The following is a 25,905-nucleotide window of genomic DNA, read 5'->3' as shown; positions in this document are numbered from 1 at the left end:
TGACTGCCAGATTCCAAACTCTATAATCTCTCATGATAAATACCCAATTGCAATATTGTATTATGTATTGTGTTAGGATATCTTTAGAAAACGTAATAACACCAAAATGTACATTTTAATGAGTTTAATTATACATTTGACTGATTTGAGTAGTAATACGTGTTTCAATAATTCATTTCAATCAATTTCATACATTCATATCCCAAAATATGGTGTCTGCTGCAGTGTGCAGCGCTGCTCGGGCCGTGTGCCGCTGCCCTTTTTCCCTCCATAAACTCCGCTCTCAGCTCCTCTGCCAGTTGCTGCATGAACTTCCTCCAAACAATTTTACTGCTGGCGCACTCCTTGGAGAGGATGTGTGCAATGATTCCAGCCAGTTTGAGGATGTATAAAGTTATATGAACATGTAGACAGCCACGGCCATCTACGTGTACCGCGCCTTTCACAGAGCGACCGCCCGGTACTTGCCTTCTGATTGAACAGAGTCCATCCACGCTGTAGTAACCCACGTTACCGAGTCTGGCTCTGCCTTCGGCATTGGTGATGCCCACACTTGTTACTTGAGACCGCTAGTGATGTTTCTCTGACAGAGACTATGATAGTTACTAAGCAACCAAGATGCATCTTCAACCAGGCGAAAGATTAAAAACAATACCGCAAAAATCCGAGCGGTCAATATGACCATGTATGGTCGAAATAGGTAAAAGTGATTGTATTTTCTTTGCCTTTTGTGTAATGTATATAAAAACAATTTTAAATGAAAATACAGACTCTTTTAGGAAAAGTCAGGTACCAGCAGAATTGTATTTTTTTATTCAGCAAAGTTATTACACATAAATTTCAAAATGGCCATTCTAGTGTTAAAGGTGCTGTAGGTATGATTGCGAAGATCCAGGACTTTTTTTGAACATCGACAACTTCTCAATCCCTCCCCCCAGTGATTGACACGATATTAGACCAACACATTCTCACTTCCATCTCGTAAAATACGGATGCTTGGTCAGGTGCCTTTGTCGTTTTTATTGACGCTAAAAGTCAATTGACGCTAAAAGTCTCCTTTAGCGTCATAAAACGTGCTTTAACTAAACGCGCTTGGTCGGGACTATTGGCGTCCCTTTTGACGCAGTTAGGTTAAGGAAAAGCTCGTGGGTGGGCTTAAGTTTCCGTGACTCGCGGGAACGGGAAGGTTGAGTTTAGGAAAAGATCGTGGGTGAGCTTACGCTTCCGTAAGGACCAGTTGTGTATTGCCCTGACACTAGTCTTGCTTTGCCAGACCATACTCGAACTCGGACTCGGACCGGTTAAAGAAGAAAACGGCTTCCGTGACATGCGGCAATAACGGGACGGTTAAAGACACACGTGGGACACGAACCCCGGTCTCCTGTGTTTGACCACCCCGACCAACCTCCCTACGTTACCTTACATAGTACTTGCTAAACCCTGTGTAAATGCTGCTCACCCCGGTACGTTCTACAAACATGCTGAAGGGTGCTTTTTTCGTCGCTTCAGATGCTGACAGCCACTGACAGCCACTGTCCAAACATCTGTATTTTACGAGTTCAGAGTGAGAATCGGTTGGTTAGACACCCCCCCCTGGCCCTGATTAGTACATCTGAACAGAGAGTTGTGGATTTTTGCAAATCACACTACAGGCTGTAGGTGGTGCCAGAGGAGCCAGATTTTTTTTTAATTACCTGCTTCATGTAGTTGTCGAACATAGGGTCAGTTTCAGCAAATATGACAGAAAGTTAGTTTTATAAGTCTTACCTACTGCACCTTTAACTCCCAACCTGATTCAATTTCATTTCATTATCTACTGTATATTTTGGGGTACTAAAGACAGAACAGTCTGTGTGGAAGAGGCTATAGTGTCAAGTTCAGGTTCTTTTCAAGTTGTATTTTTTATAATGACAAAGCCTTTTTACTTACATGTTTTATATGTGCATATTGTACTTGAGTGACGACAGTGTACATGGTGAAGGATTGCACTGTATACACAGAAGCCCCGTTTTGACTTGGTTATAAAATCTGAGTGATTGGATCACAAGCGGACAGCTCTAAGTAGAGGTGTGAATGCACTCAGGAGGCACTGAGGATGGATTGAGATCCGATCACTCAGACCACAATCAGAGATGTTCTGGGCCACATGTGGCCACATAAGTCTCTACTGTGCAGGCCCTAATTGTGCTAATTAAAACAATGAGACAGGAAGTCATGATAGTTTTTAAAGTTTTTATTTATTTATATGAAATTCAAATATTATTATTAGTATTTTTTTACATCTGTATTGTAGCAGCCGATATAGATTAAATCAATGATCTAAAATAAGTAAGAGTTTAACATACAGTAAACAATGTTGAATTGCCTTTATCAAAAATAGTGTTGCTTTGTAGCTTTTGTGTAGATTTTGACACAAACAAAGGAAAGCTGAATAATACATATAAATGAATAGTGTGCTCACGTCAATGAAAAAATCAAAGACAAGCCACAAGGTCATTGAGATTTAATCGGATCCCATTTTCTCCATCAGATGTTTTTTTGTGTTCAGTTTAGGTTTGAATACAATAATGAAGCATTTTGGTGCAAATATAGAGAGAAGTAGCCCATAACTGGAGGCCAGAATAGCAAATATCTCCACAGCCACAGTGAACTTCCCAGGAGAGCTGACATATGCTGGGATAAATGTGATCCAGACTGCACAGAATACCAGCATGCTGAAGGTGATGAGCTTGGCTTCATTAAAATTATCAGGTAACTTTCTAGCCAAAAAGGCAAGTACAAAACATAGGACAGCAAGGAACCCTATGTATCCTAACACAACCCAGAACCCTACAGGTGATCCCAGGGCACACTCAAGAATTATTTTGTCCTTATAGTACTTCATATTTTTGAAAGGAAAAGGAGGGTTGATTATCAGCCAAAGTATGCAAATTATAACCTGTATAAGAGTGAAAGTCAGAACAGTGAGTCTCTGCTGTGTAGGCCCAAACCATTTCATGATATTACTACCTGGAACTGTGGCCCTGAAGGCCATTAACACCACTATAGTTTTCCCCAGAACACAAGAGATACAGAGTACAAAGGTGATGCCGAATGCTGTGTGTCGCAGCATGCAGGACCACTCAGAGGGCTGGCCTATGAAGGTCAGAGAACACAGGAAACACAGAGTCAAGGAGAAGAGCAGCAGGAAGCTCAGCTCAGAGTTGTTGGCCTTTACCAAGGGAGAGTCCTTATTGAACAAGAATATAGTGGCCACAGTTAATGTAAGAAGCGCACCAAACAAAGTGAAAAACACAAGTATTATACCCATAACCTCAGTGAAGTAGAGGAACTCAACATTTTTCAGTACACATGCATCTCTGTTTTGATTGGACCAATACTCCTCAGGACACTTTTTGCAGTCATTAGAATCTGTAATAGAAATATCGTCACTATTATTGTAATTTTATCACTTACATGCTAAAAACGTAAATAAGAGACTGTACAATAGTGGATTTTAACATGAAACACAGAGTGTGGAAAGTAAACAATATATGCAATTTGTCATAGTTAAGGTCAGCCGTACATATACCTGTGCTGTTGCTGATTTCTCCCTCTGCACATGGTATACAGTCATAGCAGCAGACTGGCTTTCCTTTCTGAAGGACTTTATACGTTCCAGGGTGACAGCTCTCACTGCACACTGACACAGGCAACTTTGAATTAAAAAAGATAACAGATATTATGTTTTTAATAATCATTCAAGATGAAATATTGTCAAACTACCTGTCAAAGCCCTGCATTACATCAATGTAGATTTTACTGTGAATTATGATATTTGCCTCTGTCTTCTCTTCAGGCCAAATTATGGCTTCAGTGTTGAGGACAAACTTCTGTCCAGGCGGTAGGGAGGCATCATAATAGCCAACAGGTTTAAACTGGACTGAGTCATCTGAGCCACGCTGCCAGTTCACCACCTCATACCGAGCAACAGCTGCTCCAGTGCTGTCAAACCAAACCTGGTCCCCATTCTTAATGGTAAAATTCACCTGCTTCAAAGACTCCACTACCTAAAAAGCAGTAAGACAATAAGTCAATATAGAAATGACCAGAGCTAAGAAATAAACAGTTTAGTAATCTGTTCCTTTTACCTGCCAGGGAGTAACCTTTAGAGTGTGGTCACAACCCTGACTTTTGAAGCACTTTAGAATGCTATGCAGAGAATGGGCCACAGCATAGATGGCTTTGTAGATGTTACTGGAGTATCTCAGCTCTGCCACATCATCATCATAATCTTTAAGGTCAATTAGATCGTTTTTTTCTTTGCATTGTGGTGTTTCTGTCATGGTGGCCCCGTTTGTCTCCTTGCACTTAAACTCTGTCTCCCAGAAATCTTTAATTAAAAAATCATCCAGACCACTGACATTGGCCTTTTGCACAGCAAAACCCAGTGAACCTCCCAGCACACTAAAGCTGGTAGGAGTCACAAGGCTGTCAGCAGTGATCCAGGCCTCCACGCCAATAAACTGCAGACCTGTGATGTTGTGCAGACTCAACTGCTCTAGAAGGTTGTTCATCTCTATATGGGCCAGGAAACCAACAATGACCCGGGCAGTGCTCTTTCGGATCACTTCTACCACTTTCATGAGTTTCTCTGGTTCTTCCCTGTGGAATTTTTCTGTATACTCCACACACACTCCTTCTTCCTGGGCTGCAGCAAGGAAGATAGCCATGCCATTGTTGCCATAGTCACTGTCGCTGTTGACTGCCCCGACCCAAGTCCAGCCAAAGTGCTTGACCAACTGGGCGAGGGCTCTGCTTTGGTGGAGGTCGCTGGCAATGGTACGAAAGAAAGAGGGATACTCGTTCCTGTTGCTCAAACACTCACAAGTTGCTGAATGACTTATCTGAGAATACACAAAGAGAGAGAAAGAATAAGAAAAGTTTGCATGTAATATACACATTGATACACAGTGACATCAATCTTACCACTGGTATTTTAAATGGTCCAGTAGTGCGGGAAAGCACAATGGTTGAGGAGGATTCAGACTCCCCGATAATAGCATGAACAGCTGATTGACTAGAACAGCTCTTTCCCACAGTCCACTCATCACCGTTCAACAGGGCCATCACAGCACGCATTGAGGATAACGTTGAGCCACAGTTGTCATAAATACGGTATCCGATCGAAACATTGGGAAGAAGAAATTCACTTTTGTTTATTTCCTCAATTGCAAAGATCATGGTCTGGGCAAATCGAAACTCCCTGAGGTTGACACTGAGACAAGAGAAGAAGAGAAAAATACAAACTTGTATTCACTGTGACAGAACTTATGGGAAAATATTTTTCTAGAAATCTTGAAATTACCTCGAACATGTGAGACGTGTTGGTTTCTCTGTAAAGGAAAGTGGAGGTTGTGTGATTTTGCTGTGAATGGAAAAGGCTCCCCCGATCATAAAATCTCCTTCTTTCGACAGCAGAGGAAACTCTAGACTCCCGAGGATCTGACAGAAAGGAGCTTCCCTCTCTGCTGCTCCATCCGCTGCTCCAAATGCCAACAGGAGCCCCATGAAAATCAGCCCTGCTATCACTTCTGACATTTTCCACTCCCACATGTTGATGGGGCAAAGCTACCCAGTCATGCCAGGGTCAAAGCAGACTTAAATGCAACATTTTATAATCTTAGTTGATGGCAGGGTAAGCCTCTTACTGTACTCAGTACTACCAATCAGTGTTCCCAGCAGTCTTGATTGGGTCTTGGAATAAAATTATTGTGTGACATCATTGTGCCATGGCAAGTGTAGTTACTAGTTACTTTGCAGATCAAGTTTTTTGTACACTTTAACGCATGATTGTACATTAAACTGTCCAACAGTGTATGAAACAATTGCTTCACAGTAACAAACTGTATATTGTAATATAACACTCTGAAAGCTGCCATTCCATTATGCATAACTAATACTTTTAGGGGGCTTTCACACTTGCCTTATTTTGTTCGGTTAAATCGCACTAGATTTCGTTTTCACCCTTGGTCCGGCTCGTTTGGGCAGGTGGGATTAACGCACTTGGATGCCCACCAAAAACGGACCAAACAAGCGTACCCAGACCTCCTTGATGAGGTAATCTCGGTACGCTTTCAATCAAACTCTGGAGCGGTTCGTTTGTGGTGAGAAGGTAATCAGACCTTGAACCGCACAAACTACTGTATGTGTACTCCACAAGTCTGAGCTAAATGGCTCATGTAGTCAGATCTGCTTTTCAATCTTAACATGTAAACTGTAGCAGCTTGCAGTGTTTCTGTCACAGCGATAGACTCACGTTACTTGCATCTCCGTGGTCAAACCAGCCGCCACTAAAGTTGGAGACAGACACTGGCACAGCAGAGCGAAGTCTAGGTGACATTGTCTGATTATTTAAATGAATGAGCTGCTGGAGATGCAAGAAATATGCACTATCCCAGAACACAGGACCTTATAACGTATTTACTTTCTTGCTCCGCTCCAGAACTTCTGTCTGTCTTCATTATAAATAAAATTGTAGATAACGGACTTTAACTTGTAACAGGGTATTTTTACATGGTGGTTTATCTACTTTTACTAGTAAAGTATTTGAGTAATTCCTCCACTAGATGCCACAGGCTTGAAAACAGGATTAAATCCATTATAATGTAGCCTACTATAGGACCTAAACAGGAGAAGGGCTTTGATAATTTTGTTTATGCAAAAAGACATCTTATGAAAACAGATATACAGGGTCTATTCTGTTTTCCAAAGATTTCCTCATATTTTCAGCAAGAAACTCAGTTCAAACTTTTAACATTTAACATCTGCTTCTGTCGCTCACATATTAGTATTTTATAATTAGGGCTGTCAAACGATAAACATTTTTTAATCGCGATTAATCGCTGAAGGTCTATAGTTAATCGCGATTAATCGCATATTTTATCACATGATTCAAATTCTATTATTTTGCATTTCAGAACAGTTTTTAAGTACATATTAACAATCAGCAGTTCTTACCAGTGTATCTTGATTGGGAATCAAATGAATGCAAAGAAAGTTACTTTATGAACTTGATTTTAAGATTTATAATTATTTATTTACTGTAAACCACAGAAAAATGTGTGAATCTGTCATTATTGCACAATTCCTCCAAGTACCTAACTAAAAAACTAAAAATCCCTGTCCTTAGTAGAGTCAATATAGTGTTTAGTAACTCCTAAATAATGTTGATTACTCACTGACGTCCAGTGATCACCGGTTAATGAGCAGCTCATTTCTGCACAAGTCTGTGTTAACACAGCCCATCTCCACTCTCACTCACAAAAAAATCAAATTGGGCCCCTTCTGCGCAGCTGTTGTCACCACATCTCTAGGACCTAACTGTCCCATCAAAAGCTTTACATAACTCTAAGTAAAGGCTTGCAACTGTCTTGCTTCTTGTAGTTCAATACTAGTACTAGATTTTGACAAAATGGAAAATTCTCTTAACAAAATTAATTATTATTATAATTATTAATGGAAGACAGAGAAATCCCCACAGACTCCCTGCAATGATGCTAACTGGCATGTCATTGAACACAATGTTGCTCACCTTCTTCACTGGGACAGTTAGGGGGAGACTGGGGTGCTGCTGATTCATCTGTTGTTACGTCTGCTAAAAGGGGCTAGGACAATGATTTAATATGAATATCTTGCTAAACGTTTCCCTGCACTGATTAAATGGTGATTAAATGTAGGCTAACACTAGTCTGTAGCTAGCTAGTTTATTTCACTATGGACATTAAGCCAACAGGTTAATACCACACACAGACTATAGGCTACCCACCTTTCTTGGTGAAAAACTGGGTTACAGTTTGACACACTTTCCTTTGTCTTTCCTCTCTCTCTTTTCTCTCTTTCCTTTTTTGAAAACCAGATTTTGATTTAAAGTTACTTGGCAACACTGGTCACTGTAGTTCTGCCGCATCTACTGTCACTGAGTGCACTACGGCAGGACCAAACCATTTCATGCTGATACAGGGGGGTGGTCGGTCTATATGGATACTTTACTTTTTGGTCAATGGGGATATTTAACTTTTACTGCCAAAAACAAGTAAAAACAAAGAAATCATTAATTGTATTATTATATTTGAAATATATACACTGAATGATGATGGTTTAATAATTTTAAATTAGTTTTTACCTATTTTTTGGGGCCCCTGTCAGTCATGGGCCCTTGGAATTGTCCTAACTTTTCCCCCCTATACGGCGCCCCTGCCACTCTTACCCGGCGACAGAGAAACTGCACTGTTGTTTCCACAACAACAAAAACACAGCAGTCTCTGAACTCACGTTGGAGTTTCGTTGAAGTTGGATGTAGTCCAGTTTTTGTCTAATGAGCAGACACTTGCAAGCAGGATTGATGGAACAGGTGGCCAGCTAGCGTTAGCTTTCCACCTAGCTAGGTTATACTCCTGCCCCGTTCACGTTTCACTGCTGAGGATGTCCCCCCGTCATTGCCCGCTCTTGCCGCTGCCCGCTACGGCCGCTGCAGCTGCTCGCTCCGGCCGCTGCAGTTGCTGCTGCCCGCTCCGGCCACCGCTGCTGCCCGCTCCGGCCACCGCTGCTGCCCGCTGGTCAAACTAACCTGTACGGCGGGCCACAGCAACCTCTTATTTCCGAACATTCATCGTAAAATAAATTAATAAATGCTAGCATGCGATTAATGTGATTAAAAACAATTAAACGCATCGCGTCTGCCCTTAATCCCATCGCGATTAGCGCGTTAACGCTGACAGCCCTATTTATAATGAAAAAAAATTATGGAATAAGTGCTTGCAGTAATGACAATTCAAATGTATGGCACAGTTGCTAAGATATGTTAATTACACTTTACACATCCATATTATTTATGAACATATTCAGCTACTCCCACTTTTGCTGAACGTGGAACAAAACTAAATTAGAAGATTCTTGAATTTTAAAGTGACTATATGTAACTTTGAAATGTTCCTGAAACTGTATAATTGTTCATCTGATGATCATAAATGACCTGTAACAGCAAACGAGACAAAAAGCTATTTTTAGATATTTTTTAGTAATGACTTTGCCCGGGTCCGAATTTCCGGTAAAGTCACAAAATGATTTTCGGCAGGTAGACAGGGCTACAGAGCACACATTCTTATGGGTCACAGTTTTTGGCGAAACACCGGAAAAGACCGTGTTCGTGAGTATGCAAGTAAAAGGTAGCAGGGGATTTATATAGGTCTATAATTGTATTTTACTTTTATTTTAAAAGTTATCTTCTGTAGTTATGGCTGATACTGGTATGTAATATGTCTATGTCATTCATAAAATTACTTTACAATGCACAATGTGGTTGTTCGTCAGCAGCCATCATTAAATTACGTCCCACTTCCATTTAGCGCGGACGTGTTATTCCTTTTAGTCCGTAATTGTGTTGGCCTAATACTTTCTTTTCCCTTGTCCACCTCTACTTGTGTAAAGCATCCTTGGGTTTCATGAAATGTGTTATATTAATTTAAGTTATTATTAACGATTTTGGCTTGTGACACAGTGACAGTAAGGCAAGGCAAGGCAGCTTTATGCGTATAGCACATTTCAGCAACAGTGCAATTCAAAGTGCTTTACATGAAAACAGATAAAAAAATTAAAAACAGATAAAATAGGAGAGAAAAAAGTTACAGTGCAGTTTGTTCCAGATATGTGGAGCATAAAAACTAAACGCTGCTTCCCCCTTTTTAGTTCTGACTCTGGGGACAACAAGCAGACCTGTCCCAGATGACCTGAGAGGTCTGGGTGGTTCATAGTGTAGTAGCAGATCAGAAATGTATTTTTGCCCTAAACCGTTTAGTGATTTATAAACCAGCAAAAGTATTTTGAAATCAATTCTTTGAGGCACTGGAAGCCAGTGTAGAGACAGAACTGGAGTGATGTGGTCCACTCTCTTGGTCTTAGTGAGGACTCGAGCAGCAGCGTTCTGAATCAGCTGCAGCTGTCTGATTGATTTTTTAGGGAGACCTGTAAAGACACCGTTACAGTAGTCAAGTCTACTGAAGATAAAAGCATGGACAAGTTTTTCCAAATCCTGCTGAGACATAAGTCCTTTAACCCTTGATATTTTTTTAAGGTGGTAATAGGCTGACTTTGTAATTGTCTTAATGTGGCTGTTAAAATTCAGGTCTGAGTCCATGACTACACCAAGATTTCTGGCTTTGTCTGTTGTTTTTAACATTATCATTTGAAGCTGAGTGCTGACTTTTAATCGTTCCTCCTTTGCTCCAAAAACAACCACCTCAGTTTTTTCATCATTTAATTTAAGAAAGTTCTGGCACATCCAGTCATTAATTTGTTCAATGCACTTGTTGTATTGGACTATAGTCCCCTGGCGATAAGGTTATATAAATGTGTGTGTCATCCGCATAACTATGGTAACTTATTTTATTGTTTTCCATAATTTGAGCCAGTGGAAGCATGTAGATGTTAAACAGGAGAGGCCCCAGAACGGAGCCTTGGGGAAACTCTGCACGTCATATTTGTATGCTCAGATGTATAATTCCCTATAGACACAAAGTAGTCCCTATTCTTTAAATAAGACTCAAACCACTTTAGTACTGAGCCAGAAATTCCAACCCAGTTTTCCAATTGGTCTAGTAATATGTCATGGTCGACCGTATCAAATGCAGCACTGAGATCAAGTAATACCAAGACTGAAATTTTGCCACTATTTGTGTTTAAGTGGATGTCATTAAAGACTTTAACAAGAGCTGTCTCAGTGCTGTGGTGTGGTCGGAAACCCGACTGGAAGGCATCAAAACTGTTGTTTAGTCACAAGAGAAGGTTCAGTTGTTGAGAAACCGTTTTTTAAATGATTTTACTTAAAAATGGAAGGTTTGATATCGGCCTATAGTTGCTCATTAGTGACGTGTCTAGATTGTTCTTTTTTAAGAGTGGCTTAATGACTGCAGTTTTCAGGGCCTGTGGGAAGATACCTGAGAGAAGAGACGTGTTTACAATCTGTAAAAAATCTGTAGCCAAACAATTCGAAACATTTTTAAAAGGCCCGTTGGTAGAATATCAAGGCAGCAGGAGGAGGTTTTCAGATGTTGTATAATGTCCTCCAGGTTTTTACGGTTAATCATATGACATTGGGTCATATTGGAATTTGTTTTGCCTGGACACTGTGACAAAACATACCCTGTACTCGATATGGAAGCACTGATTGTCTAATTTTCTGAATTTTGTCTTTGAAGAAGGTGGCAAAATCATTGCAGGCCTTGGTGGATAAAAGCTCAGATGCTACTGGTACTGGAGGGTTTGTTAACCTATCGACAGTAGCAAACAAAGCACGTGAGTTATTATTGTTTTTGGCAATAATGTCCGAGAAGAAGGACTGCCTTGCATTCCTCAGTTCCAAATTATAAATGCGAAGTCTCTCTTTATAGGTGTTGTAGTGGACCTGGAGATTAGTTTTTTGCCACCTGTGTTCTGCTTTTTGACACTCTCTTTTTTCAGTTCTTACCAGTATGGCATTTCTCCATGGAGATCTTTTCTTATCAGAGACAGTTTTTACCTTAATGGAAGCAATGGCATCAATAACATTTGTAAATTTACAATTGAAATTGTCTACAAGCTCAGTGACTGAGACCCCTGAGAGGGTGGGTGTAGACGAGAAAAGCTGAATGAATGCTTCACTGGTGTTACCGTTTTCTTATTAACTTTGTTTGGACACTTTTGTGCACAGGGATAGTGCCATTAAAGAAAACACAGGAATGATCAGAGAGAGCAGCATCAGTCACCACAACCTTGGAAATGTTCAAACCCTCAAGTCCAGAGTGTGCCCCTTGTTGTGTGTGGGCTCCGTCACATGCTGAGTCAGTCCATAGTTCTCAAAAATACAACACAGTTCTTTGGTCCCTCTATCCTGGGGGTTGTCAACGTGAATGTTGAAATCACCAGCAATAACTACACAGTCAAAGTTAATACAGATTATAGACAGCGGTTCACTAAAGTCGTCAAAGAAGGATGCACAGTATTTAAGTGGCCTGTAGATAATTAGAAATATAGGTTGAGACGGGGACCTTAGCTGAAGAGCCACATATTCAAAAAAAGCAAAGTTTCCATAAGATATTTGAGTACATTGGAACGAGTCATTAAACAAAATGGCGACTCCACCTCTTTTCTTATTCGCTCTATTCTCACTCATAAAATTGAAGTTAGGGGGAGCTGACTCTATAAGAACAGCATCACTGTTATTATAGTCTAACCAGGTTTCAGTTAAAAAATGCTTAATAATAAAATCATTGATTAAAAATGATTTACCCGCCAAAGACCTGACGTTTAGTAAGGCTAATGTTAGTGTGTTAAAATAATTATCTGTCTCGTTTTTTGGGACAGGATGTGGCTGACGAGGAATGGATGCTAAATTTGCTAAGTTGGCAGTTAAGTGCTTCTTTTTCTTGCCTAGCGGATTCACTATTCTTTTTCTATTACCTATCACAACATTGATTGATGAAGAATTGAATACACAGGGCCCAGGCTTGTCCTGGAAAGAGTCATGAGTGCCACTAGGCATGCAGCATGGGCCCAGCATATATCAGTTAAAGCTTGTTTCATTTTGTACACAAGCATACTTATCAGTCTGGTGAGAAGGAGTTCGCTGCCGTCCTTGAGGGGGGCAGAGGTGCCTGGCGTTTTACTTTCAGCGGTTCAGTCAAAACAGGGTCAGTTTGATGCTGGGGGGGCGAATGATGGGAGAAGGTAGTGGGGCAAACTTGATTCCAGCATCTACCAGCTGCTCCATCCGGTCAGTAAACCCCAACATGTGGCAGGGGGAAACGGGAGAAGGTGGATGGGGAGAGCGATGGATCCTCAAAGGCGTCGGTGTTGGTAAGGGGATTTGAGGAGTGTTGGATGGGTGAAAAGGGGGGGGTTGAGATTTCTCGTCTCCGTTCTGTGGTCCTCCATGGTCAAATCTTTGCTCAGGTGGGGGCTGTGGTGGATCACTGCCGCACTTTGTTGTGTCTTCCTCTTGTTTGTTTGTGTTGATTTATCTTGTCTTGTGTCCTTGGCCGAGGGAGTAGATGTGTGGTGTAGAAAGTAAAGTAGGCTAGAGGTGAACAGCTTTACTCCTGGCTTGTTAAGAAAAAGTCCATCTGCTTTAAAAAGATGTCTGCGGTCCCAGAAAATGTTAAAATTGTCAATGAACCGCAGAGAGTGGACGGTACATGCAGTTGAAAGCCATCTGTTCAGTGCCAACAGTCTGCTGAATCTCTCAGCTCCTCTTCTGACTGGCGGTATAGGGCCACTGATAAACATCTTCGCGTTTAGGGAGCTAACTGTGTTCAGCAGATTCATAAAGTCACGATTCAGCACTTCAGACTCTTGCTTTACAACATCATGTGACCGTATATGCAGTATAATGTTCTTTACAGTTGGGTGTGCTGCCACGATATCCGGGATTCTTTGGGCCAAGTCAGACACCATGTCTTTGGGAGTATTTTAGTGTTTTTACTGCTTTTTATGTCTTTTACAGCAGAGTCAACCACAATCAGAGTTTGGTGCCCAGTCGTTAGCTTTCCCTGTAGCTTTTTACTTTTTGAATTGCTCTCAGTCCTTATCCTGCTGTGTGACAATGAGACGCAAATCTGTTCTCTACCTGCACACTCAGTTGTTGCATTTTGTTGCTAATTCTCCCTTTTGCAGCTGTCCATGGCTGTGTCCTACTGAGTACAGGGGTTGCAGAGGCACTCTGCCTGGATGATAATGCAGGCCAGCCAGTCGTATCACAAATCTCAGGGCGCTGTGCCCTGCCTGTTAGTCGTCCTCCCATTTCCCAGGAAAATGATTTACTCACTTTACTACAAAAGAGTTCCAGGGAGGACTACCACTTGTTGATTTATTACCCATTCCACAGCCCTGTTGTTTGTTTGTAGTCTTGCTGGTGCTAGTTAGCCGTGTGTTGGCATGCTTTTGTCCATTGTTTTGGGTCAATGGTAAAGTGGTGTCATTTCCACATTTCCACATTTTCACCATTCACTTCCACGTTTACTTCTAACTGGTAAATTTTGGTTTCCAGAAGGAGTTTGTAGTAGTCCTCCATTGAGAAGGGAGGCATCTTGCTGCTAATTAGCTTTAGCTACAGTCACTTCAGGACAGGCTTGAGCTATTGGTAGGCCATGCTCACGCAGACAAATGTTGAAATATGGCAATAGCCTACTATGTCTACAAAAAATGTATAGTCCAGTGATTTATAAGTATCCAAGAGCAGCTGTTCATAGTTTCTCTCAGAGGAAAAGCAAGATTATCAGCAGAAATATGCAAGCAGAGGCAGGAGCAAGCAGCAAAGCGTCTGTACTGTAAGAAGCAGGAAGCAGTAATAACATTACCCGCTTTAGCTAACAATACATCCAAGCTAAGTTACCGTATGCAACACGTGAAATGCGACGAAGCATCTGTAACGAATTCTCTCAGCAAAACATTCATCGCAACTACATGACCTCCTGGTAACACTAACTAAGTAATACAGTGGGTAATACAGCACCGTAAAGAAAAGACCTTTACGACAGCAAGTGTGGTAAAAACACTACAGCTGAAATCAACACAAACTGAAAGTTATATATAGCCACTTTAAAGGCAGTTTTTGAATGTGCTTATACATTTATTTGTTGTGATGCACAATGTGATGCATTCTTATATATACAATATGTACAGTTTATACAAACATTTATTAAAATGCTTATCCCAGCTAGGAGTTAGGCTCATTTGAAAACATGTACCTGTATATCTTCGTTTTAAAACTGTGTTGAACAGGTCATACAGGTTGGGAGGAGCATAGACTTCCACTCATAAAAAGAATTATGCTTTTTTTGTGTAATCTGTGCTTTAATCGTACAAAATGGGTTTAAAGGTTGCGCTCCATAACATTTATTACAACACCTTTGTCAATGCAATTTTAAGGCAGTAAATGGACATTTCATGTATGATACAATTCTAAACAGTGATCAGACAACTTAAACATCTAACTGATATGTGCTGATTTTTTTCTTCATTCTGTCATTTTCTAATAATAGAAGCTGTAAATATAAAAACAATATATTTGTGTGATTACACAATGATAATCCTCATCCATGAATTACTGTTAAATCATTTTGCACATTCTCATTTCATTTTCTATAATTTTACCCTACATGTCACATTATTCTTAGGGAACTCTGCATTTGGATAAGGGAATTAAAGTTACACTTTGACAACTGCTTAAAATTAACAATTCAACACACCTGATTAAGCAAGGCATTGGACCATATGATATTTAATTTGGTGTTATTGTATATTTTTCAGTCAAAGGGATGTTTATTAGTCAGCTGATGTGCCTCTTAGGCTCCTCTTTAATTAAAAAGAAATTGCTGTTTGTGTGCTAGATGCTTGTTAGTTTATGAAACACTTCTCTCTAGAGGTTATGTCTTTTGGGAGCTGATTTAGTAGGAACACATGTGGTGAAGTGCAAATGCCTCAGGCCTGACCAACTTACACCTCAGGCTCTTCCCACTCACAAGCGGTCCAACAAACTAACAAACTCCCTTTAGAGTTCAAAGTGTCTCCAGCCTGCCTCCACACCTGTCCTTTCAGCTCACACTGGAAATTTCCCACCGTCAGGGCTGTTGCATCATGATCCCCTTAAGATTTCTAATGGAGAACTTGGGGCCTTTGTCAAGACTGTGCCCTGGAGCATTTGGCCATGATGCTGCCTTTTAAACTTAACAAACTTTAATATTGAATTAAAGAAAGAAAAACATTGAATATAAGTTTCACGCCTTTGTTTTTAAAATGTGGCAATGGAAATCACCTCTTCATGTGATGTGCTAAATAAACTTAGCACAAAAAGTAAGGAAATTTGTGTTTGGTAGATTATTTCTCTGTGGTAATAATGCTTTTTGGCAATTAATCTTATACCGTCGGAAAGCCTGTTTAGTTCCCTTTGAAATGGTGCCCCGAAAAATTTGTAAGGAACATGCATTTGTGGGATGAGCAGCAGCGTTGAGTATGTGGGTTGTGCCCATGAAATATTTGCCAAATCTTCTCTGCCATTGCCAAACAGGTTATTTTGCTGTTGCTATTGACACTTGTTTTGAGCTTCTGGTACCCCCAGGTGCTGCCAATCAGGTGCCTGATTTTTAGAGATGAGATTCTGCAACCAGTGGCAATCTCATATCTCCACAGTCTGGGACCGAACTCTATCCTCCAAGATGACAACGCTCGCCCCCACAGGGCGGGGTTTATCAGAGACTACCTCCAGCATGTGGAAGTGGAGAGGATGGAATGGCCTGCCAGCAGTCATGACCTCAACCCCATTGAACACTTGTGTGATCAGCTTGGGCGTGCTGTTCATGCCAGAGTGACCAACACAACCACGTTGGCTGACTTGGCTGAGTTGACAAATGCTGGTTGAAGAATGGGATGCCATCCCACAGCAGTGTGTGACCAGGTTGGTGACAAGCATGAGGAGGAGGTGCCAGGCTGTTGTAGCTGTGTATGGTTTTTCCACACGCTACTGAGGCTCCTGTTTGTGAAACGAATAAATTGTTAAATTTCCAATATGTCTTGTTTCTTCAAACTTCAATCATCCAATCCACCAAACACCAAACGAGTCAATGGCAGAATAAGCCGTTTGGCATTGGCAGAGAAGATTTGGCACATTTGTCATGGGGGCAACCCACATACTCAGCGCTGCTGCTCATCCCACAAATGCATGTTCCTTACAAATGGGGCACAGTTTGAAAAACTAAACAGGCTTTCCAACGGCCAAGGCTTTCCAAGATTTATTGCCAAAAAGCATTGTTACCACAGAGAAATAATCTACCAAACACAAATTTCCTTACTTTTTGTGTTAAGTTGACAGGACAGCCAGTCTAGATAGACCATGAAGTTTAGTTTTGCCAATAACTTTACAATGAATAAGAGATAAAAAAAAATATGTTAGGGACTGTTCATTATTTATTTCAGGGGCCACCGGAGGAGTTTTGGGATCTTTAGTCAAAATAGACCTGACCCTCCCTTCACCAGCAACACATTTTGGATGACCCTCCAAAATGATTAGTAAAAAAGGGATGACCCTCCCCAACAATTTATTGAATCCTTTTGTACTGGTTTGCACTTGGCAAAGATGTACAGATGCCCATTGTTTTTTTACAGCCATGACATACGCGACTAAACCTCTGCATTCTCATCTTACGCATCACACTCCTCTGTTATGGTGTGGTGGCCATTTCAGTAGATTTACTCACTAACATTGTTGTGGAAACACAATAAGCATGGAAACTAAATGCACACTTCCTGCATTACTGCATTACTTAAAATACTAAGTTACTCCTCTAGTAAACTAGCATTCATATGAAATAAAACAATAAAACATTGAGACCATTCAGCAGAGCACACAGGGTAATAAGAAATTCAACACTGGTTGCTATGGACTCGTCACTAGGCTTCCTCAGTCATTGTATATTTTAGCATAGGTAAAGCTGCCAAAGCCAATTTGGGAGCTTGCATGCTACCACTCTTTCCTTTTCAAATGCCTTGAAAAGACTGTTGTTTCAACCCAGTCTCACGGCAGTTCGTGAAATGGTCACGTTATTTAATCTATTGATTGATGTTCACGGGGACATTTTTCTCGTTTTTTTTCGGGGTGGCCAGCACGAAAATGTAAAGTAATGTATTTCAATGGGAAGCATATTTTGTAATCACAGCACGAAAACGGTAGGGAGTAGTATGAAAAGCCGAAAAAATCAAACAACACAGGACTTTCACTTGGGTGACTGGGGATCGCGTCCCGCATGTGGCGTTTGTTTCCCCGTTGTCTTCCTAATCACAACCGTCCCGTTATTGTGGCGCGTCCCCTGCGGCTGTCTCCCAACGTGTGAGGCGTCCTTTCCCCGTAGTCTTCCTAATCCCAAACGTCCCGTTACTGTCGCGTGTCCCTCGCGGCCGTCTCCCGGCGTGTGAGGCGTCCTTTCCCCGTTGTGTTTTTCCTAAACCCAACCTCTGAATAGATGGTTCCCATTTTGTGCTGGCCACCACGAAATCACATGTACACGTATCAATAGATTAAAAATAACGTGACAATTACACGAACTGCCCTGAGACCGTGTTGGTCATTTGCACAATTTCACAAATAATCACCGGGACCGAAAGGATATTTGAGATGGGTACAGCTGGGGCTGCAGCCTGAAGACCTCCCGTCTCATGCCATGCCGGCTGGTGCTGACCGCGCCGTGAGCTTTGACTTTTCAAAATAAAAGCTTGCGTCTTGTCCGCTATGTTTTCGTACGGTGTTTTGGATGTTTTTTAACTAAACAGTTCGGCAATCATGCTAATGAATAAAATTATTTTTTCAGCAGATGTCTTAGTTACAACACAATGGATCTAGCAAAGCAGTTTTGTGTTTATATGTGCGAGCGGGATTTATTCAGTCTGGGAAATCCCACGGTCTCTAAAGCTACAGCTCAAATTGTCTGGCTGACTAAACAAGGAGGAACCCATCTGCTAGCGATAGGGGCTGAGACTGAGAGAGCTACATGGAGCTACATGGATAAATATGCACCACAACAACAAGCCACTTTGAAATGTTGCTGTTCCCTAGACAAAAAATTGGATGACCCTCCCATCAACAAAGAATAAAAAGACATGACCCTCCCCTATTTTCCTCCGGTGGTCCATTCCATAAATACCGAACAGTCCCTTATTGTGGCCTTTGCCTGTTCTCCCCACCGATACGTGTGATTTCTTACGGAAATAGGGGACCGCCTGCTGCACTTGATGCCGGCTACAGCGCTCCATGTGATGTCACCAAATCAGCGGCACTTGGTAGCGGTAACAGATACGGTTTCAAGAACAGGGACAGGTATAGGTTCAGGTACAAATGGCTGGAAAGTGAGGCACTGGCCCAAAAATATACTGGATGGCTGATGAGGGATAGTGGAGACAGGTGAGCAGGTATAAGTAAGAGTCAGGTGACTGGGACAGGTGGTAGAGTCTGAGTGCTTCTTGTGAATGGATGGAGAATGGCAATGTATGGAGAATTTTGCTAAATTTTAAAGGCTTATATGAAATATATAGATGAATATCATCTGCAAAGCAGCGATAGTAGATACCTTTTAAGTGCATGTTTAAGGGGAAGCATATACTAGGCAAACAGAATCTGACCAAGGACTGAACCTTGGGAAACACCACAAAACAGATACGATTAGATCAGATAAGGAGGAATAGTTGCCAAAAGCAATTGACAAACTTCAATCAGAAAGATAGGCGAACCACTGCAGGGCTGACCAAGAGATACACGCCCACGGCCTATGTTTATTGATTATAATTCTATGGTCCACAGTGTCAAAAGCTTACCTGACACACCAGATGGTTTGTTATCACAGAAATCACTGAAAAGCAGTTATTGGAAACTGTATGGAAAAGGGAAGGCATTTTCAAAAATTACCAGGCAGGTGAATGGATGAACCGTCTGTCTATCATTTCTGCCATTATTGCTTTGAATGAATGGTTGCGGCGGCCACACTCCTATACCATGCCCGTAGCTGTCAGTAGCTCCTCACTGGGCGCTGATTGGTTGAAGCCTGAAGATGGATTTTCGTGTGATATGTGACCCTGCGATTCTTTCGCGATATCGCCAGAATGCAGAAGTGCAAAGTAAGTCAAAAGCTGCACTGAGATCCAACAGCACCAAAACAGAACACTCTCCTGTATATCCATGCATTACGATATCATTGGAGCCTATGGCTTTGGCTATTAAAGCCAACTTGGAAACAGGGCCTGTCATTTTGGTGGAAGGTTCAAGACTAGATAAGGACTGTAGTAAGAACTAACCCTTTGGACATGAGACAATGCTCAACCAAGTGAGCTATCCAGGTGCCCCCAAGATTTGATTTTTAATAGTTTTTTTTAATAAGCAGGGACACGGCCATAATTAGAGAAAATTAAACTAAAATGGAAGAAGCTTTCATACCTGCTGTGTTTGCTTAAACCCAAAACCCTTTTGCTATATGGGCACCTCCTTCATCTCACCTCACCTTGTAATTCTACAAAGATAAAACGTCACTGTTCTATTATTATAATTTCCCATGCTGCTTCAAAATGTATAAATACCAGTGCAAGTTTTGGATTTACATTACGGTACATGTGATGTCACCCAGTGGTTTAGCACTAGACAGTATGCCATCCACACAAAAATGGCCAGAGCAGGGTTGGGCACTCTTACAACTGTTGCTGGTGACATCTTTCTCTCAGGCTGAGGAGCCGGTGTGCAGGCAGAGAGGGGATCCTGAGAACCCCCAGCTATTTAAGAATGGGGACATTATGTTGGGGGGAATATTCTCTTTCCACACCAGCTGGAACGATAGACAGGACACCTACAGGCAAAAACCATTGCCACTGGAATGCACCAGGTAAATTATATCGTATGAATTTAGATTTGAAATGTATAAATGATAAAGTCAAACTTTTAAAATAAGAATTAATATTCCTAAAAATCCCTGTTGTAGCTATGAAACAAGTTTAATTTACTATGTTATTGTTTCTATTTCATGGAAAAATTCCAACTATTTATAACTCTCTGCATCAAGTCTGAATTTCAGAGATTTCCAGTTTGCCCAGGCTATGCTCTTTGCCATAGAGGAGATTAATAACAGCACAGACGTACTGCCTGGTATCTCTCTGGGCTATAAGATCTATGATGCTTGTGGCTCCATTGCCAGAAGTGTGAGGGTTGCACTGGCCTTGACTAATGGTAATGAGGTGTTATCTGCACTCACCGAGGCACCATGTACCAGACCTGCACAAGTGCAGGCCATTATGGGAGAAACCTCTTCCTCTCCTTGCATGGCTATATCTACAGTAATCGGACCCTTTCATATCCCAATGGTGGGTAAGAATGGAATTGGAATCAATTCTTTCATCTGGTCATGGCAAAATAAGGTTTTCAAATTGTTTTATATTTTGCATCTTTATCTTAGGGTATTTTTTCTTTTTTCCTTTTAGATCAGCCACTTTGCTACTTGTGCTTGTCTCAGTGATAAAACCAAGTACCCATCCTTTCTCAGAACAATACCCAGTGATTACTACCAGAGCAGAGCTCTGGCCCATTTGGTCAAGCACTTTGGTTGGACTTGGGTTGGAGCTATTAGAACAAATGATGATTATGGCAACAATGGCATGGCCACTTTCACAGAAACCGCCCAGAAGCTGGGTATCTGTCTGGAGTACTCTGTATCTTTCTTTAGAACAGATCCACCAGACAAAATACAAAAGATAATTGAAATTATTAAGGCTTCTACTTCCATGGTCATTGTCGCTTTCCTCTCCCTCATGGATATTGATTTGCTAATTCAAGAGTTGTCTCACCACAACCTGACTGGGTACCAGTGGGTAGGCAGTGAAGGCTGGATCTTTGATTCCCAAATTGCAGCCATGGATAGGCATCACATTCTGGATGGTGCCATAGGCCTGTCCATCCCCAAAGCACATGTCAGTGGCATGAGAGACTTTATGTTGGATGTGAAGCTGCTCAATTCATCTAGTAATGAAATGTTTCCAGAGTTTTGGGAGACATTATTTAGCTGTAAGTTCAAACAGTCAAAATCTTCAGCAGGGAATCAGAGAGAATGTACTGGCCATGAAGATCTGACTGGAGTGCAAAACAGCTTCACAGATATGTCGCTCATGCCTATCTTTAACAATCTCTATAAAGGAGTGTATGCTGTGGCCCACGCGCTTCATAATATTCTCAGCTGTAACAAAACCTGTAACAACAAGATGCAGCTAGATCCATTTACGGTGAGTTGAAAACTAAAGACTTAAATTATAGTTTTAACAGTATGTCACATTAACAAGGAAAATTATTTACATTTATTGAAACATAACAATTGCTGTCAGTCTATCATGCTGTTGAGCCAATAGGCCTACAACATGTTTGTCAGATAATGATACATATGGATACATATCTTCTTAGATTTTACAGCACATAAAAAAGATTCAGTTCAAAACTAAGGAAGGAGATGAGGTTTACTTTAATGAGAATGGAGACCCAGCAGCAAAGTATGAAATTATAAATTGGCAGCCAACAAAACATGGCATTGTGGACTTTGTCACAGTAGGTCTTTATGATGCATCTTTACCTGCAGACAAACAGCTACATCTGCATAATAAGTCTGTAATTTGGGCACAGAACTCACAACAGGTAAGCTGCAATGTGATCACTTTAACTGTTAAGTAAAGTCAATTATTGTATAAGTTATTAGTTATTGTTATTGTATGATAATGTTTAATGTTTATTGTTTTTATGCATGACAAATAAAAAACTGGCTGATAGACAACACGTTGTCAAAGTGAACGCCCATACATTTGTTTTTCATAGTTGTTTTTTTCATGCAGGTGCCTTTGTCAGTTTGCAGTGAGAAATGTCCTCCAGGAACTCGCAAGGTTCTCCAGAAAGGAAAGCCTGTTTGCTGCTATGACTGTTTAAGATGTGCAGAGGGAGAAATAAGTAATATTACAGGTATAGCCAAAACAAAAGGTCTTAAAGGTTTCATGTTTACATTGTTTTTGAGAAATTGTCCTGTAATGTGATTTGAAAAGCATTAAGGGAGTTCCTGCAGGGCTGATATAGTAAGTATGTAGTCTTAAAAGCAAACACAAAATTTGTATAATTTCTTCATGAATCAATACAACTAAAATGAGAAATACTGATACATAGAGTAATAAAGAAAATAGTCATTGGTCAGATCACTAAAAATAACAAAAAGGCCTACAGTATTTTCTCACCTCCTCCTATAGGTATCTGAGCATGCAGGTAGTTTGGATCTCAGCTTCTGAGGGTTTGATAGCTCTCCCTAAAACTGAGTGAAGGAAATTGTGTTTGTGCTACAGCACTGACAATTTAAACAGCATTATATCGTCTAAGAAATAACACAAATACTGCTTATTAAAATAAAACAAAACAAAAAAAAAAGAATGAATAATACCTATTGATACTGTAGGTTGTACTTATAAGATCCAGATCATTCATGATGATACCATGTAGCTATGATACGGTTGTCCATTTTTTTAATCTGGTAATCATGTAGTGTCAGTCTTGTATGCATATAAAATATATAAGATTGAAACAAAACAAAATACAAATGTATTAGGTCTAATAATTGCTTTAATATTATTTTTCAGATTCTATCACCTGTGTGCGATGTCACTCTGAGTTCTGGTCAAATGAGAGAAGAGATGCTTGTGTGAAGAAGGAGGCAGAGTTTCTATCATATGAAGAGATTATGGGAGCGCTGCTCACTGCAGCATCCTTATTTGGAACATGCATCACTGCTGTTGTGGCATTCATTTTCTTCAGATACAGGAAAACTCCTATTGTCAGGGCCAACAACTCTGAGCTGAGCTTCCTGCTGCTCTTCTCCTTGACTCTGTGTTTTCTGTGTTCTCTGACCTTCATAGGCCGGCCCTCTGAGTGGTCCTGCATGCTGCGACACACAGCATTCGGCATCACCTTTGTTCTCTGTATCTCTTGTGTTCTGGGGAAAACTATAGTGGTGTTGATGGCCTTCAAAGCCAGACTTCCAGGTAGTAATGTCATGAAATTTTTTGGGCCTACACAGCAGAAACTCAGTGTTGTGGGTTTCACTCTTATACAAGTTATCATATGTATCCTCTGGTTAACAATTTCTCCTCCTTTTCCATTTAAGAATTTTAAGGAATTCAAGGACAAAATCATCTTAGAATGCGCTCTGGGCTCAGCTGTTGGTTTTTGGGCTGTACTTGGGTACATAGGACTTCTGGCCATCTTATGTTTCATTCTTGCTTTTCTGGCTCGAAAACTGCCTGATAACTTCAATGAAGCCAAATTCATCACCTTTAGCATGCTGATATTCTGTGCAGTATGGATCACTTTTATCCCAGCGTATGTCAGCTCTCCTGGGAAGTTCAGTGTTGCTGTGGAGATATTTGCTATTCTGGCCTCCAGTTTCGGACTGCTCTTTTGTATTTTTATTCCAAAATGTTATATTATCTTACTGAAACCTGAGAAAAATACAAAGAGTAATATAATGGGGAAGACAGCACCAAAGTCATTCTGAAAACTTTAAATAATTTTGTGGCAAATGCCATTAAGTTTTTACTTAATCATTTGGTAACCACTTCAGTCATGTAGACATCTATCTTCTTGTATTGTAGCTACTAATTTTCTCACTGTATATCATGTCGTTTGTGAAGTGGCATATTATTATTGTAAAACACAATCATATCAAACATATATATATATAACCCAGTCTCACGGCAGTTCGTGAAGTGGTCAGGTTATTTAATCTATTGATTTGTGTACAGGGACACGTTTATCCAATTTTTTTCTTGATAGTCAGCCAGTTTTTTTTAAAACTAATGTATTTCAATTGGAAGCTCCACACCTAAAACGTGTGACAATATTATAGGCCTATGTAGTCTATATTTTCTTTTGTATCCGCGGAGCAGTTATTACTATGTCACTTCCGGAGGATCCCGCGGATTGGGTAGGCCTACACGTTATTATGGTGCATAACTTACTGGAAAAAAGACTGAGCAACTTGTCCCAAGGTTGCTGGTGACAAAATCAATCATTAAATATGTACAGTACATTGAAGCGATTCTGACATTATAGAGCCGCTGATCGCTGTCCGTTTCTCTGAAATGAATGACCGCATTGCATTGTGGGATATGGGCTTTGAATGCGCCCCGCTCAGCAAAGTGTTTGTCTTACAGCATACATACTGTATTATTTCACCAGTAATAAGACCAAAATAATATAATTAAAATAAAGAAATGAACCATGATAACATCTCGTGAATAAATGTGGATTAATGTAGCGTTATAGTTTTAAAGATATCAATAAACAACAAAGCAATCCAGCTTCCCTGGTAATAAGACCGAAATAATATTGAAAGAAATACATATAAAAACACGATAAGATTTTGTGAATAAATGTTGATAAAACAGCCATACAGCTTCTCTGCTGTCGCCCAACTGGCAGAAAGAATCATGCTGTGAACACAAAAGAAGCTTCCCATTGAAATACATCAGTTTAAAAAAATGTGCTGACCGTTACAAAAAAATGGGATAAAGGTGTCCATGTACACAAATTAATAGATTCAATTACGTGACCATTTCACGAACTGTCGTAAGAAAGGGTTGGCTTGGCTGGTCCAGGGAGCATTGTCAAGAACAGAGCAATCAGCGCCAAGTATAACTGTATTTCCATTTGTTGCAATAAATTTTTAAATCTATGACGAGAGTGCTCCTGACTGAATTATATATATATATATATATATATATATATATATATATATATATATATATATATATATATATATATATATATATATTTGGATTAGGCCTTGGATTGGATAACGCCTTCTCATGAACAGGTTCGTACAATATCAGACAAACATTTATGCGCATGATACATATGATATCTTACTCCACTGTTTTGTGACCCACCCATCCACCCCGATCTCCTCCTAGTAACTAACAACCTGGGGTGAAAGCTGGAGATCAGCTAACTGAAGTGCAGATGAGGCCGGAATGGTGGTTTCAGGAGAAAAACACAAAAAAAACAAAAAACTGCCCACTGAAAAATGCCACAAATGTACTGTTTCCAGAAGCAGTCAGTGCATTTGAATGCAGTTTAAAAAAATGAGTATATTCGGGTTAAGGCAATACCCCGATTTCTCAAACGCCATGTAAACACCTTACCCCGGTTAAAATCGGAGTTATAATAACCTGGTTTACAGAGGTAGAGAACTCCTTCAGTAAGCGGATTATTGCTCCATGTATACACCATAACCGGGCTATGATTGGTTTAAGTGTCTGCGCATGCTTCAACTGCCCCTTCCCACTCCG

The 25,905-nt window shown here is 40.5% G+C and overlaps 2 protein-coding genes across 3 annotated transcripts in view; one reads left to right on the top strand and one right to left on the bottom strand.

The window, feature by feature from the left end:
• LOC144515288 (extracellular calcium-sensing receptor-like) overlaps window positions 1-24,110 on the top strand; it is a 193,621-nt gene extending 169,511 nt beyond the window's left edge. For both annotated transcript variants that reach the window (XM_078245996.1, XM_078245997.1), the window contains exons 2-7: window positions 20,326-20,426; window positions 20,604-20,901; window positions 21,019-21,813; window positions 21,989-22,216; window positions 22,411-22,534; window positions 23,197-24,110. In XM_078245996.1, coding sequence (XP_078102122.1) covers window positions 20,326-20,426; window positions 20,604-20,901; window positions 21,019-21,813; window positions 21,989-22,216; window positions 22,411-22,534; window positions 23,197-24,110 — 2,460 coding nt within the window. The remainder of the gene's footprint in view (window positions 1-20,325; window positions 20,427-20,603; window positions 20,902-21,018; window positions 21,814-21,988; window positions 22,217-22,410; window positions 22,535-23,196) is intronic.
• Window positions 2,504-5,502, bottom strand: LOC144515295 (extracellular calcium-sensing receptor-like). The gene is made up of 6 exons (XM_078246005.1): window positions 5,348-5,502; window positions 4,969-5,257; window positions 4,131-4,886; window positions 3,822-4,049; window positions 3,572-3,695; window positions 2,504-3,411 (listed from the first exon to the last, which is right to left on the bottom strand). The coding sequence occupies exons 1-6, from the start codon at window positions 5,434-5,436 to the stop codon at window positions 2,504-2,506; spliced, it is 2,394 nt and encodes a 797-aa protein (XP_078102131.1). The 5' UTR covers window positions 5,437-5,502.
• Window positions 24,111-25,905: the final 1,795 nt, after the last annotated feature.

Source organism: Sander vitreus, chromosome 3 (genome assembly GCF_031162955.1).
Source record: "Sander vitreus isolate 19-12246 chromosome 3, sanVit1, whole genome shotgun sequence".
In the NCBI taxonomy this organism is placed as follows: Eukaryota; Metazoa; Chordata; class Actinopteri; order Perciformes; family Percidae; genus Sander; species Sander vitreus.
Note: the sequence above shows the minus strand (reverse complement) of the source record. Positions and strands in the feature narration are given on the sequence as shown.

What these genes read in the sequence shown, in the direction of transcription:
- LOC144515295 (XM_078246005.1), bottom strand. Translation starts at nt 5,436, where the DNA reads ATGATCGGGGGAGCCTTTTCCATTCACAGCAAAATCACACAACCTCCA. An exon ending in ACACGTCTCACATGTTCGAG is followed by an intron (nt 5,258 to 5,347) that starts GTAATTTCAAGA and finishes CTCTTGTCTCAG; the next exon opens with TGTCAACCTCAGGGAGTTTC. An exon ending in GGCCTGAAGAGAAGACAGAG is followed by an intron (nt 3,696 to 3,821) that starts GCAAATATCATA and finishes TTTAATTCAAAG; the next exon opens with TTGCCTGTGTCAGTGTGCAG.